General features: G+C 39.1%; 1 protein-coding gene across 8 annotated transcripts in view; it reads left to right on the forward strand.

The window, feature by feature from the left end:
• The window catches only part of frya (furry homolog a (Drosophila)), a 64441-nt gene that overhangs the window by 23415 nt on the left and 28429 nt on the right, over nt 1-12597 (forward strand). For all 8 annotated transcript variants that reach the window (XR_008964287.1, XM_057350815.1, XM_057350809.1 and 5 more), the window contains exons 8-24: nt 1193-1361; nt 1481-1573; nt 1733-1831; nt 1916-2017; nt 2122-2225; nt 4818-4926; nt 5178-5264; nt 5345-5516; nt 5868-6000; nt 6222-6329; nt 6752-7007; nt 9731-9913; nt 9994-10080; nt 10647-10906; nt 11062-11251; nt 11369-11493; nt 12103-12160. Coding sequence is in view for 7 of the 8 variants with exons in the window: in XM_057350815.1 (XP_057206798.1) it covers nt 1193-1361; nt 1481-1573; nt 1733-1831; nt 1916-2017; nt 2122-2225; nt 4818-4926; nt 5178-5264; nt 5345-5516; nt 5868-6000; nt 6222-6329; nt 6752-7007; nt 9731-9913; nt 9994-10080; nt 10647-10906; nt 11062-11251; nt 11369-11493; nt 12103-12160 (2335 nt within the window). In the remaining variant the exon portion in view is untranslated. The remainder of the gene's footprint in view (nt 1-1192; nt 1362-1480; nt 1574-1732; nt 1832-1915; nt 2018-2121; nt 2226-4817; nt 4927-5177; nt 5265-5344; nt 5517-5867; nt 6001-6221; nt 6330-6751; nt 7008-9730; nt 9914-9993; nt 10081-10646; nt 10907-11061; nt 11252-11368; nt 11494-12102; nt 12161-12597) is intronic.

The following is a 12597-nucleotide window of genomic DNA, read 5'->3' on the forward strand; positions in this document are numbered from 1 at the left end:
CGACTTACATTGCATTGTACTATACATTTGTTTCTGACTATGTGCAATCCCCTGGGGTCGATCCCATGACCTTGGCGTTGCTAGCGCCATGCTCTAACCACTGAGCCACAGGAAAGCAAATACATAATCATCATTCCTCTATCTATCTCTATCATCCCATCTTTCTAAACTGACACATACCCATGTATGTAAACTGTAAAACTTTTATCAAGATAAGAACATGAAGTGTATTAATAAAGACACTTGAATACATAACGATTATTTACATTATAATTTCACTTTTTGATAAATATGATTCTTACTACACTTTAGTCCTGTTGTGATTTTTAAGCAGGCAATAGTTTAGACCTGGCTGGAACTTTTAGGGAACCAGGTTCTATTACTTAAAATGTACAGAAATATTTTTTTCAGGCTTTGTAAAATCATTAAAGTTAAAAGAATCTTAAAAAGCCATAGAGAAATCATAGAAATTATTTATACACTGTACATGCAAGCCATTATTTTTGACATTTTGAATGAGACTTCATTTTTATATTTTTTCATGTTATTTTTAGTTTAGTTTATGGGAGTTTTGTTATGTGCTTTTGTTAACTTAATTTGTTATTTATTTTTAATATTGATATTTAAAAAACAAAATTCAGTTAAACAAAAATTCTACTAGTTAATCATTTTAGTGCCTCAACTTTAACTTATTTCATTTTAGTGCTAAGGCAACATTTATAGTTTTCATTTAGTATATGTATTCAAGTAATATTTATGCCTAGATTTTATTAGATTTCAACTTAAAGAAATGTTTTAATAGTTTTCGTTTTAGTTAATGGTGCAAGCCAGCACAACTACATTCATGGGTCGTGTGAGACATTGTTTATGAGACAAGTGTAATTGTTTAATTCAAATTCCTAAGATTGGTACTTGTGTACACATTAAAATCCACCTTTGCCATACCTTTCCATCTCACTGTTGTAATTTGCTGGAAAAGTCATAAATGTTTACTTTACAAAAGGCAATGCGTGTCATACACCGTGTCTACACCGGACGCGACAAGCGTGATGCGACATGACAACCTGCTTGTTCTTAATGGGTTTGTCGCGCCACGCCGCATCCAGTGTGGACAAAATTGTATATTTTAAAGTCGCGTTGCGCCGGTCGCGTCCGGTGTAGACACGGTGTTAGTCATGTTTTGTTGTTGTAGATTTTCTGCAGTAAAAAAGAGGTTCACGAGTGAGCTAAAAGAGCTGCGTAATAAAGAACAGAGCCCGTATGTGGTCCAGAGCACCATCAGCCTCATCATGGGTGTGAAGTTCTTCAGAGTCAAGATGTATCCTGTCGAGGAGTTTGAAGCCTCCTTTCAGTTCATGCAGGTATTCCTTTATACTCAATTTAGAGACTCCTTCAGATAGGATTACAGCGTCTTACATTAGGATCTAGAGTAGTTTGTTTGTAAACGCCAAGTCTGTTCTACAATGCTCTTTTCTGTCAGGAGTGTGCACAGTTTTTTCTGGATGTGAAGGACAAAGACATCAAACACGCTTTGGCTGGTCTCTTTGTGGAAATTCTTGTTCCTGTTGCAGCGGTTAGAGAATTTTTTCATTTCACAGTAATACTTGTTTGGAACTTGTTTGTTATCAACCGAATGCATTTTGCATGTTACACACTTCACATGAAAGGAATGCATTCCTGGCATATTTTCCCTTTCTGATTGTCTTGTCCATTCTGTGTACTTCAACGGTAGGCTGTCAAAAACGAGGTGAACGTTCCATGTCTGAGGAACTTTGTGGAGAGCTTGTATGAGACCACCTTTGAACTGTCAACAAGAAAGAAACATTCTCTGGTCAGTCTTGTTCTCATGAGAAACAGTGTCTCAATATTTGTGGACAAACAGTTTAAACGTAATCACCCTGTTTCTGGTCTTCAGGCTCTTTACCCACTGGTGACATGTTTGCTGTGTGTGAGTCAGAAGCAGTTTTACCTCAACAGATGGCATTTCTTTCTTAACAACTGCCTCTCCAATTTAAAGGTACAGTACATATACTAGAATCTTAATTGAATTATTTTTTTATTAACCAGACGGAATACTGAGATGAAAGTATTTTTTATTCCTACTGTGCTTTCTCATTGCAGAGCAAGGACCCCAAAATGGCACGGGTAGCACTAGAGTCCCTCTATCGACTCCTGTGGGTCTACATGATCCGCATCAAATGTGAAAGCAACACAGCGACCCTGGGGTAAGCACATCCCTACTTTGTCGTGTCGTTGTCGAGTTTAAAGCAACCACCGATAGTCCAAAAGACAAAACCCATCGTGGTTAAAAAACAGCCACCAGATTTAGTCCAGCACTAACTGGGAGGGGTGAACTACTTTTACGTAATCCAGTTTTATGAATGCCAGCTTTCTTGGTGGATTAAGGGACGCTATAAAACAAACAAAAACAGACGTCTGCCCCTCCTTGGGTCATCACTCCAGTGAATCGGGGTATGACCACACCCCTCCGTTTTTCTACGCGGTAACGGGGAGCCGAGTAAACAATTTGTGCATTGCAGCTGTCGTGCCCAAGGCGAAGGGGTTGAAGTCTTCTGGTTTTGACCAGAAATGGGTGGAGGAAGTAGAAACTAAAAGGGAGGTTGGTGGTCAGGGGTGGTGGGTAAATCGAGATGGTCCGCTGGGAATCGAAGGCTTGGCATTCAGTGCCATACACTGTACACACCCATGTTTGCGTTTTAGAGCCAGAACTGAACAGTGAGCTGTTGACTTGTGTAGATAATTCACAATTGATTGATCAGGATTACTGCAATACTGTGTGTAATGGGAATACACTCAAAACTCAAAATACTGCAGACTACAGTATGCTTAAAGAATAGCATATTAAACAATTTACATTATGCAGCTGTAAACATTTAAAACAATAAACAGCACATCTACTCATCAACCACAGTTATATGTTTGTTTTATTGTACTTTTGTTAATATTTTGAATTAGCTTTTATTTAAATATTTTGTCAGTTTTTCTGCTAATTTTAGTTTAATATTAGCAATTTTATGACGTACTTTTTGTGCATTTTATTTTTGGCTTGTTTTTTAGTACTGTATAATATTAGCACTTTTAGGGTACAATCACACAGAACGCGCTTTTCATGTTCGAAAACGCGAGGCGTGCCGCGCTGCTCTTTTGGTGACTCTTTGAAAAGAGCAGCGCGCAGCGTTTTTTTGTATGTTGCTAGGTAACCCGAAACAGCCACAACAAGTTTCTCCTCCACGTCTTCAGGCGTTCCGAGCATTGCGACAAGGGAAGCCCCGCCTCTCCACTCATCCGATTGGACAATACAGATCTACACTCTTAAAAATAAAGGTGCTTATTAAAGGGTTCTTCACAGCGATGCCATAGTTTAGAGAACCATCTCTTTCTTACTTTTTACTAATCTGAAGAACCTTTTTTCGCCTCAAAGATCCTTTAGTGAAACAGAAAAGTTCTTCAGATGTTAGAGGTTCTTTATGGAACCATTTAGACAATTTAGACATTTTGAAGCACCTTCATTTTTAAGGGTGTAGCAGGTCATCAGACTATTTTGTGCAAACAGAAAATGGGCATGCTTTGCACAATACAGATACTATATATACAAAAAAATTTCACTGTCCTGCATCACATGTAACATGTATAGTATATGACAAAATGAAGAACCTTAAAGGAGTCATTCGCCGGAAGTGTGTGTTTTTCTTTGTCTTTGGTGTGTTATAAGTTGCCCATGCATGTATTAGACACGTTAAATTGCAAAAATGTAAGTGTCGGAACAAAAGATGTATTTTATCTAGAAGCGAATGCTCACCCAGACCTGCCTGAAACGCCTCGTGTAACCACACCCCCACAACTTGACGTCAGCTCGTGGAGTGATTTGACTAAAACCGCCCAAATCTACACGCAAGTAATGTGGGCGGTCTTGTAAATCTCATTGTACCGCCGCCGGAGCAGCCATGTCGTGGAGACGCTGTGTGTTCCGTAAGAGGTGTTACATTTCCGTCACACATTTGCAGTATTCCACCAATCACTGCGCAGTAGTGAACTGGCCAATCATAGCACACCTTGCTTTTCCGAGCGATGAGCTTTGTAAAATATCCTCGCGTTTCAGAGAGGCGGGGCTAAGAGGAGATAGAAACATGCACAGTATGTGGAAAATACCGCGTTTTTTAACCTTAAATTGTGTATACACATTGTATTACATCTAAAGCAAACAATAATATTCGTTTTAGCCGCGTAAAATGACCCCTTTAAACTTGGTAAAGAGTAGGCTAATATTGAATTGTGCTTTTCTGAACTTCTGAACTGTTTTTGTACACCAACAAGGAACAGTGTGTAATCTATCAAAGGGGAGTATGTTATGATATTAAATATCTAAGAAATGAGAAGGGAGAGGTGAGTTCTGGAGCCACACCGATAAAAAATGCTCCAATTAAGCAGGGAAACTGTTGGGTCAGTCAGCTGTATTGCATTGTAGCAGGTCATAAAAAAAACATAAAATATCAGAAATCTTGGATTTCAAACCACATACCAAACCCATGCAAGTTGTTGGTATATCAACATCCACCAGGCACCAGTAAACCCAAAGAGGTCAAGTCTTATATCAGCCAACATCTATTATAATAAACGTTTCTTTAAATAGAGATCATTTCACAAATAGGGCAAGTTCAGATCTGTCACTGTAATGGAATGCTAATTTTACCACCTTATCTGTGTTAGTATGCTTTGTCCTTCTTTTTGTGCAACCTGTGTGTCTGTCATTGATTCTTAACTTGTTTTTGGTTAACACAACGTTCTCGCCCCTACAGACGGCTCCACACCATCGTAACGACTCTGTTCCCCAGAGGATCTCGCAGTGTGGTTCCTAAAGACATGCCTCTTAATATATTTGTTAAGATTATTCAGTTTATTGCACAGGTATGTTTGAAATAAATTGACAAACAACAAATAAGTGTTCATCTGTTTTTTAGCCATTGGACTTAACTCATGTTTGTTGTGAAAACTACAGAAGAATTTGGCGATGTTACCAAAATAAATATGCTGTTGCTGCTAAATTCTACTGTATTTTGCAACACTGCACGTTTTCAGCATGTTAATGTTAAAACATTTACATATTGTACTGCAAAGTCCCTAACTCTAGTCTTATTTCCCCATTTTTTTTCATACAGGAAAGACTTGACTTTGCAATGAAAGAAGTCATTTTTGATCTATTGTGTGTTGGGAAACCTGCAAAAGCCTTTAGTCTTAATCCAGAGGTAAAGAGTCATATTGGATTTAGTTGCAGTATCTCGGTGTTAAGATTGACACTCATTGGTTTGTTGGATGTCTTATGTAGAGAATGAATATAGGTCTCCGAGCATTCCTGGTTATTGCAGATAAGCTGCAACAAAAGGACGGCGAGCCACCTATGCCCAACACGGGAGCCACGTTGCCTTCTGGGAACACACTCCGTATTAAAAAGACGTACTTAAACAAGCCTCTTACTGAGGAGGAGGCAAAAGTCATAGGTGAGTTTATGCTGTATGTTCTCCTGCGGGACGGAAAGTGTACTTTTACTTTCCCCCCAGAAACTATAAAGACTATAGTTAAAAACTTTAAAAAATATATTTTTATATATGAAATGCCTTCGTGGTATTATGGCAATTAAGTGGCATTTATTGTCAAGAAATGTCACAGGTACACCTTCGAAGCAAAAAAAAGCACAAAAATAGGTTTGAGTCTATAGTTTTATAGTTTAAAACCAACATTCTTATATTCAGATTTAATGGAATGTTCACAGTGTGAATACACAATTTCTTTGATTGTTGTAAATTTTGCCCTTATGTTACAGTATTTCACTATCTCTGTGTTTCTTTCAGGAATGTCCCTCTATTATCCTCACGTGCGGAAAGCTTTGGACAACATCCTCAGACATTTGGATAAGGAGGTCGGCCGCTGTATGATGCTGAGTAACGCACAGATGCTGAATAAAGAACCTGAGGATATGATCACGTATGTAACCTGTCAATAAAGAGTCAATGACTTAATAATTTGATTAATTTTAAATAGGCTTTGTGAAGCAGTACTACATTCAAATCTTATTTTAAACAATGTTTTTTTTTAATGAAGGAACCAATTCGATTGACCTAAAATACTGCGTATGTTCATAGCAAAATGTTGAAATATCTTAAAAGTTCTGTTTGAACTCACATGACCTCTCTCTATACTGGCAGAGGCGAGAGGAAGCCTAAGATCGACCTCCTCAGAACATGTATAGCTGCTATTCCACGCATCCTTCCCGATGGCATGTCAAAGTCGGAGCTCATAGACCTTTTAGCTCGGTGAGTGTGTGTGTGTACTGTACGTTTGGTGCGTGAATGGACGCTTGTACCGAAGTAAGCAATTGCTTCAACGAATGGTCCGATGGTCAGGTTTCCTGAAAGCGCCAGTAACGTGATCTCTCCGGCCTTCTGCTTGAATAGGATGTCCTGGTGTAATCTGAGTCAGGTTTAGTCTAATCAGACTTGATTGATCTCTCTCTTTGAACTTCCTCTGCACTCTCATGGAAGTATTTCGAAAGTTTACAGATTATTAATAAGACCTATAATATATTTGGTCATATTTTGAGGAGAGATTTTGAAATGAATTTATGAAAATCAATTTATGGGATTTCACACATGCAGTCACTAGTTCACCATTAAATATAATTTTATGTCCTGAGCCTTCGTGTTTATTAATATATCCTGTTGTCTTTTCCTGGCAGGCTAACCGTCCATATGGACGATGAACTGCGTCTAATAGCCCAGAATTCTTTGCAGAGTCTGCTGGTAGACTTTTCAGACTGGAGGGAAGAAGTTCTCTTGGGTTACTGTAGTTTTCTGCTCCGAGAGGTGCAGGACACACACCAAACCCTACTGGACTCTTCTCTCAAACTGCTGCTTCAGTTACTCACCCAGTGGAAACTGGCCCTTCTTACCACCTGCAAGAGTCTGGACACATCCAAGATCTGCTCCGCTGAAGTGAGAGACAAGAAAAAGCTTATTTTACTGTGGCTATGGGTGTTTTACTGACAGGGAGAAAAGTTCTTCAAGACGGCAATGAGATGAAAGTGAGAAGTAAAGGATGCTTTTTCTGACATGTTTCTCCTGAGAAAGAGAACCCAGAGAAACTCACAAGTGTCTTCGCTATGTCTGTTATTGAAAGGCTGAGATTTCAGTATCAAGACATTTGATCTCAGATTTCCTGTGCTATTCAATTGTCTGTTTGGTTTCTATTTTAGTACTGCTAAACAGAATAACTTAAAGCTCTAAGGTCATTAAGACTTAGGGCCAGATTTACTAGCAGCTTGCGGCAGTGCAAACGCCTCTTTTGGCTTAAAAAAACTACTGTCGGTATTTATTAAAGACATGCAGTAAAAATGAGAGCCGAAAAGGTGCGAACACAACTGTTTTTGCGACTGACCTTATTGCATATGCATTTGTAGGATTTCCTCTTCAGACACAAACTTTATGGGAGGAGAGTATTTAAATGAGCCACGCAACGTGATTTACTAAGGTTTGAGCTCGTCAATGTACTGGTATTTGCGGCTTTATTTAAAGGGGTCATATGACACGGCTAAAACAAATATTATCGTTTCTTTTAGATGTAATGTGATGTGTGTACACGATTTAAGGTTCAAAAACGCTGTATTTTACACATACCGTGCATGTTTGTATCTCCTCTTTGTCCCGCCTCTCTGAAACGCGCTGATTTTTTACAAAGCTCATCACTCTGAAAAGCGAGGTGTGCTATGATTGGCCAGTTCACCAGTGCGTAGTGATTGGTCGAATACTGCAAGCGTGTGACAGAAACGTAACGCCTCTTGCCATATTTGAAATATCGGGTTCCAAAGCAATTGTAATGACAGGTACGCCCACCTTACTTGCGTATACATTTGGGTGGTCTTAAGCCCATTGCACATTGAGTCCGAAATTTGCGTCCGAAATTTCTGCACGTTAAAAAGTAAATACGACCTCACATTGTTTCAATCACATTTACACACTGCCTCCGATATTTTCGTCTGTCATAAAAAATTCGGACCGGGTTCGATTTTCTGCGTTTTTCGCATCCGTCAAGCATTTTGAGTGGCCTTTTTTAACAATTCAGAGACACCACACAAACGAAAGCCAAATATGAAAAAACTAGTGCTGTCAATCGATTAAAAAAATTAATCTGATTAATCACACATTTTCTGTGATTAATCACGGTTAATCACACATAACAATAATATTTTAAAATATACTTTTACATTTGAATAATTTCACATTTAATCTTCAAATTGATGTAGAAACAACATATTTCTTTAACAGCGTCATTTTATGAATGAAAGAAAACATTTTGATATTAGTACTGTAACTGATGTCTCTATTAAATTGATTATTTTAACATTAATTATAGCCATTCAACAATATAATTGAGAGCCATCATGAAATATACAGAAATTGAAGGAAGTTCTCAAACACTTTACAGTCTTTAATGCTAAATTATAAATTAAATGCAGAAGAATTCTCATTAAAGCTACAAAATCACATTGATTTCTTCTTTTATTTTGTTCTTTGATTAACGTTAGTGACAGGAGTCAGAGCAGCACGTTTAAGAACGTGGCCCCTTTAAGAGCTGTCTCAGTACGCAGATCTGACCGTCACCGCACTCCCATTTTCACAACTCTTTGCATTCATTTAAGATTTTATTTTACACTTTGAAGTCTTGCTTAAGAAAATGCTAGACAAAATGGGCTCTCTGACATAATCTTGTATAGTTTTATCCATTCAAGCACGAAAGAGAACTTTACACGGATGCGCTGTCTGACAGAGATTCACCGACGCAGCCTTCAGCCCATGACTGTTTACACCAGACTGGACCTCGCGTTGCGTTTTGCCGCGTCCCACAGTTTAGAAGCTGTCTATCTTCATTGATCGCGTCAAAGCAACTGTTTAAAATCGCGCTTAAGTGGTTTAAAAGCCTGTACACGAATAAGAGCGTGATTACATAATGTAACGCTAGACAAAGAATGTCAAAACAAACGGATGCTGCGTTAATTGCGTTAAATATTTTTCATGCGTTAATTTGAACAAATTAATCGTATGCGTTAAAGCGTTAACATTGACAGCCCTAGAAAAAACGCATACGAAAATTTCGGACTGTATGTGCAAAGACCTTTAGTCAAATCATACCACGAACTGACGCAGATTTGTGGGGGTGTGGTTACACGAGGCGTTTCAGGCAGGTCTGGGTGAGCATTCGCTTTTAGATAGGATGCATCTTTTGTTCCGACACTTTAATATTTGCAATTTTACGTGTCTAATACATGCATAGGCAACTTATAACACACCAAAGACAGAAAAACATGTATTCGCGCCATATGACCCCTTTAACGCCCCAAAAAATCGTAAACTCTCTTGGTAGATTGCGTTGGTCATTATGGGAATGAGATATTGCGCCTGTGGTTTTTTACTCAAGTAAATCACCCACAGAAATTTTCACTCCCATCTGCGTTTTTTTTTTAATTGCGCTCTTGCGCTATTTTGCCCTGTTTAGTAAATCTGGCCCTTTGTGTTTTGATTGGTTGTTTTCTTTTTAATTGTTGAAAAGGACTCATTTTTGCCACATGTACCCCTCCCCTGTCATCATCTAATTGGCATATTTAGATTACCCACTAATCTGAGGGACTCCTAACTAACTGAGCTGTGTTTGTGCACTAAAGCTGTTACAGAGTAGCTCTGGCTCCAGGCTTCCCTCCGACCGGACCCCTCATTCTGCAGTACTGCATGCTGTTGAGGGTCTATCTATAGTGATGCTGTGCTCCTGCCAGGCCACCACACGCAAACTAGCCGTGTCTGTTCTTCGAGAAGTTCGCCAAATCTTCCTCACCGTTGGACAGGCTGAGGTAAGACTCACCTGGAGCCTGACTTTAGATATCGGCCTTATCCCGTAATGAACTTGATCTTGGTTTTCTTTATTGCACAGGACGATGAGAGGCCCATGATAGATGTATTGGACCAGTTGAGTCCAGTGGTGCTTGAGAGCTTTGCCCACGTGGTGGTGGCCGACTCGGTAAGAGCTTCTCTGTTCAGTCTTATGGAATATGTCTGAAGACCCTCTGTATTTCTACAAAGTATCTTCTGTTTTAGGCATTTGAGGGCTTTAAGGTGTAATTCATCCAGAAATGAATATTCTTTCATCATTTATTCACCCTCATTTCATTCCAAAGCTATTTGAGTTCCACAGAAGAAGATATTTTGACAATAACATTGACCCGCGTTGACTTCCATTGTATCGACACAAAACCACTATAGAGGAACTATCCCTTTAAAGCTTTATTATTGCGCACACAGTATCTCATTTCTGAGATATCAATATTTCACTTAACTGGCAAAGTAGTTTGCATAATAAATGCCCAAACTAAATAAGGACTTCCTGTACAAATAAGGCCTTCCTGTACAGTTGTTTCCGCACAGTTTGTGAATAAAACCATGTATCTGACAAAAAAAAAACATCTCAGTAACTTAAGCTACATCAAATGGTTTAATTTCTTGTAAAAACTGTCTTAATTACTGTAAATTTGTGTATATGACCTATGTGGTGCCTTCCCCGTGACCCTCTCTTCCTCTGCCCCGCAGGCATCTCTTCCCACCGGGCAGCAGGCAGACCTGCAGTGGCTGGTGGAGTGGAACGGATCTCTGGTCGGCAGCCACTATGACGTGCGCAGTCCGTCCCACGTGTGGATCTTGGCTCAGTCTCTGAAGGAACCCTGGGCTCTGTGCCTCTTCAGTTTGCTGAGACAGGAGTACCTGCCCAAACACTGCCCAACAGCGCTCAGTTATTCCTGGCCATACGCTTTCACCCGCCTGCAGCTCCTCATGCCCCTGCTGGAGCCCAGGTGAGGAGTGGGCAACGTGTTCGAACAGTATTCCGTTAGAACAACGTCCCATTAGATCAATGCTAAATGCAGTTTATTAGTTCATTTATTAAATAGCTGTTATTTGTTTTCGTATTTTTTATTAGATCGTTTATTTGAATGTTTTGAACTTTTAGCAACCCAGCAAACGCTAAGAAGACAAGCTCAGCTGGTTCAGCGGACAGCTATGTATCTCTCTGGAGAAACTATTTGATTCTTTGTTTCGGGGTTGCTAAACCCAGCATCATGAGCGCGGGTCACCTGCGTGCATCCACGCCCGAGATCATCACGCCCAGCGCTGACAGCAACAGTAGCTATGATAACAAGGTGTGTCAATCTTCTTTCACATCTTATCTACATTATCCTGTTTTAATTTGTGTAAAATTAATTATTGATGTATTTATATAGGAAGTGATTCACAAATGTTATTGATTTTTTCATTAGATTATAGGGAGCCCATCTGTTGCATGGCTCTTGAAGCAGCTGGTCCCTTTGATGCGATCGGAGAGCATCGAGATCACAGAGTCTTTGGTTCTTGGGTTCGGCCGCACAAACTCACTCGTTTTTAGGTAACACGTTGGGCAGTATTATTGGTTAGAGCAACTAATTTCAGAACTCAGTACATGTTTTATCTATACAGATGGAAATCGTTGTACACAATCTCTTAGGATGATACATTTAAACAAACAGATCATTAAATAATTGTCGTTCATTTTTTCTTAGGGACTATAGTAATTCATATCATGACACAGAGAACATAACACCTGCCACAAATAAATACAGTCCTTACTTTAACAAGCAGCATCGCCACTTCATGTTGTGTCAAATGTCAGTTCACTCCAGATCTAAGAGATAAGAGACCAGGAGCGGTACATGATTCCTTGAGTCGTTAAAGGCAAAACAAACACTGGATGTAACTGATATAACACTGCAAGTGTCTTGAAACAATGTAAAGTCGATGTAAATGCCGCCCATTGGATCACCCTTTATTCTCAAACATAAATCCGCTTCAAAGCATTGACCAAAAGTCATATTACATTTATTGTGTCTGCTTACCTCAGTTCCCGGAATCATGAAAGTATTTATGGGAATAGCAATTACTGCCCTATAAACTATGGCAGCACAGTATTGATTCTTTTTCAGTCTTATTGACTTTTTATATGATGTGTCTTGTGCAGAGAGCTTATTGAGGAACTTCATCCTTTGATGAAAGAAGCTTTGGAAAGGAGACCAGAGGTCAGTTTTTACAGTACTTCTTTTTATTGTTTATTCAAATCAGCCGGTATGTAGCATAACCTCTCATTTACAATTTTGCATAAATGCTTGAAATTAGTTTTCTGGACAAACACGGGATAAACTGTGTAAAATAAATCTTACACAAAATTAAAATGTTACTTTAAAGTCAGCATGAAATTAAAAATGATCATTCTAATTGTTTTACACAGTGTTGAAGTATTTGTTATAAATGATTTATCTGTGCATATCATTCTTTTTTTTTAACTTGTAATCTTTAATCAAAAACTTGAACCTCCCCCCTCGAAACGACCTCTCTTCACTTCCGGTCACGAGGACTGGCGCGAGGGTGGGGCTCCGATGACTGACTGATTGCAAACGTGCGTTCAAATCTTTCAACGATCCAATCAGTTCTGGATGGATGAAATCAAGTCCCACCC

This window comes from Triplophysa rosa, linkage group LG14 (assembly GCF_024868665.1).
Source record: "Triplophysa rosa linkage group LG14, Trosa_1v2, whole genome shotgun sequence".
Taxonomy (NCBI): Eukaryota; Metazoa; Chordata; class Actinopteri; order Cypriniformes; family Nemacheilidae; genus Triplophysa; species Triplophysa rosa.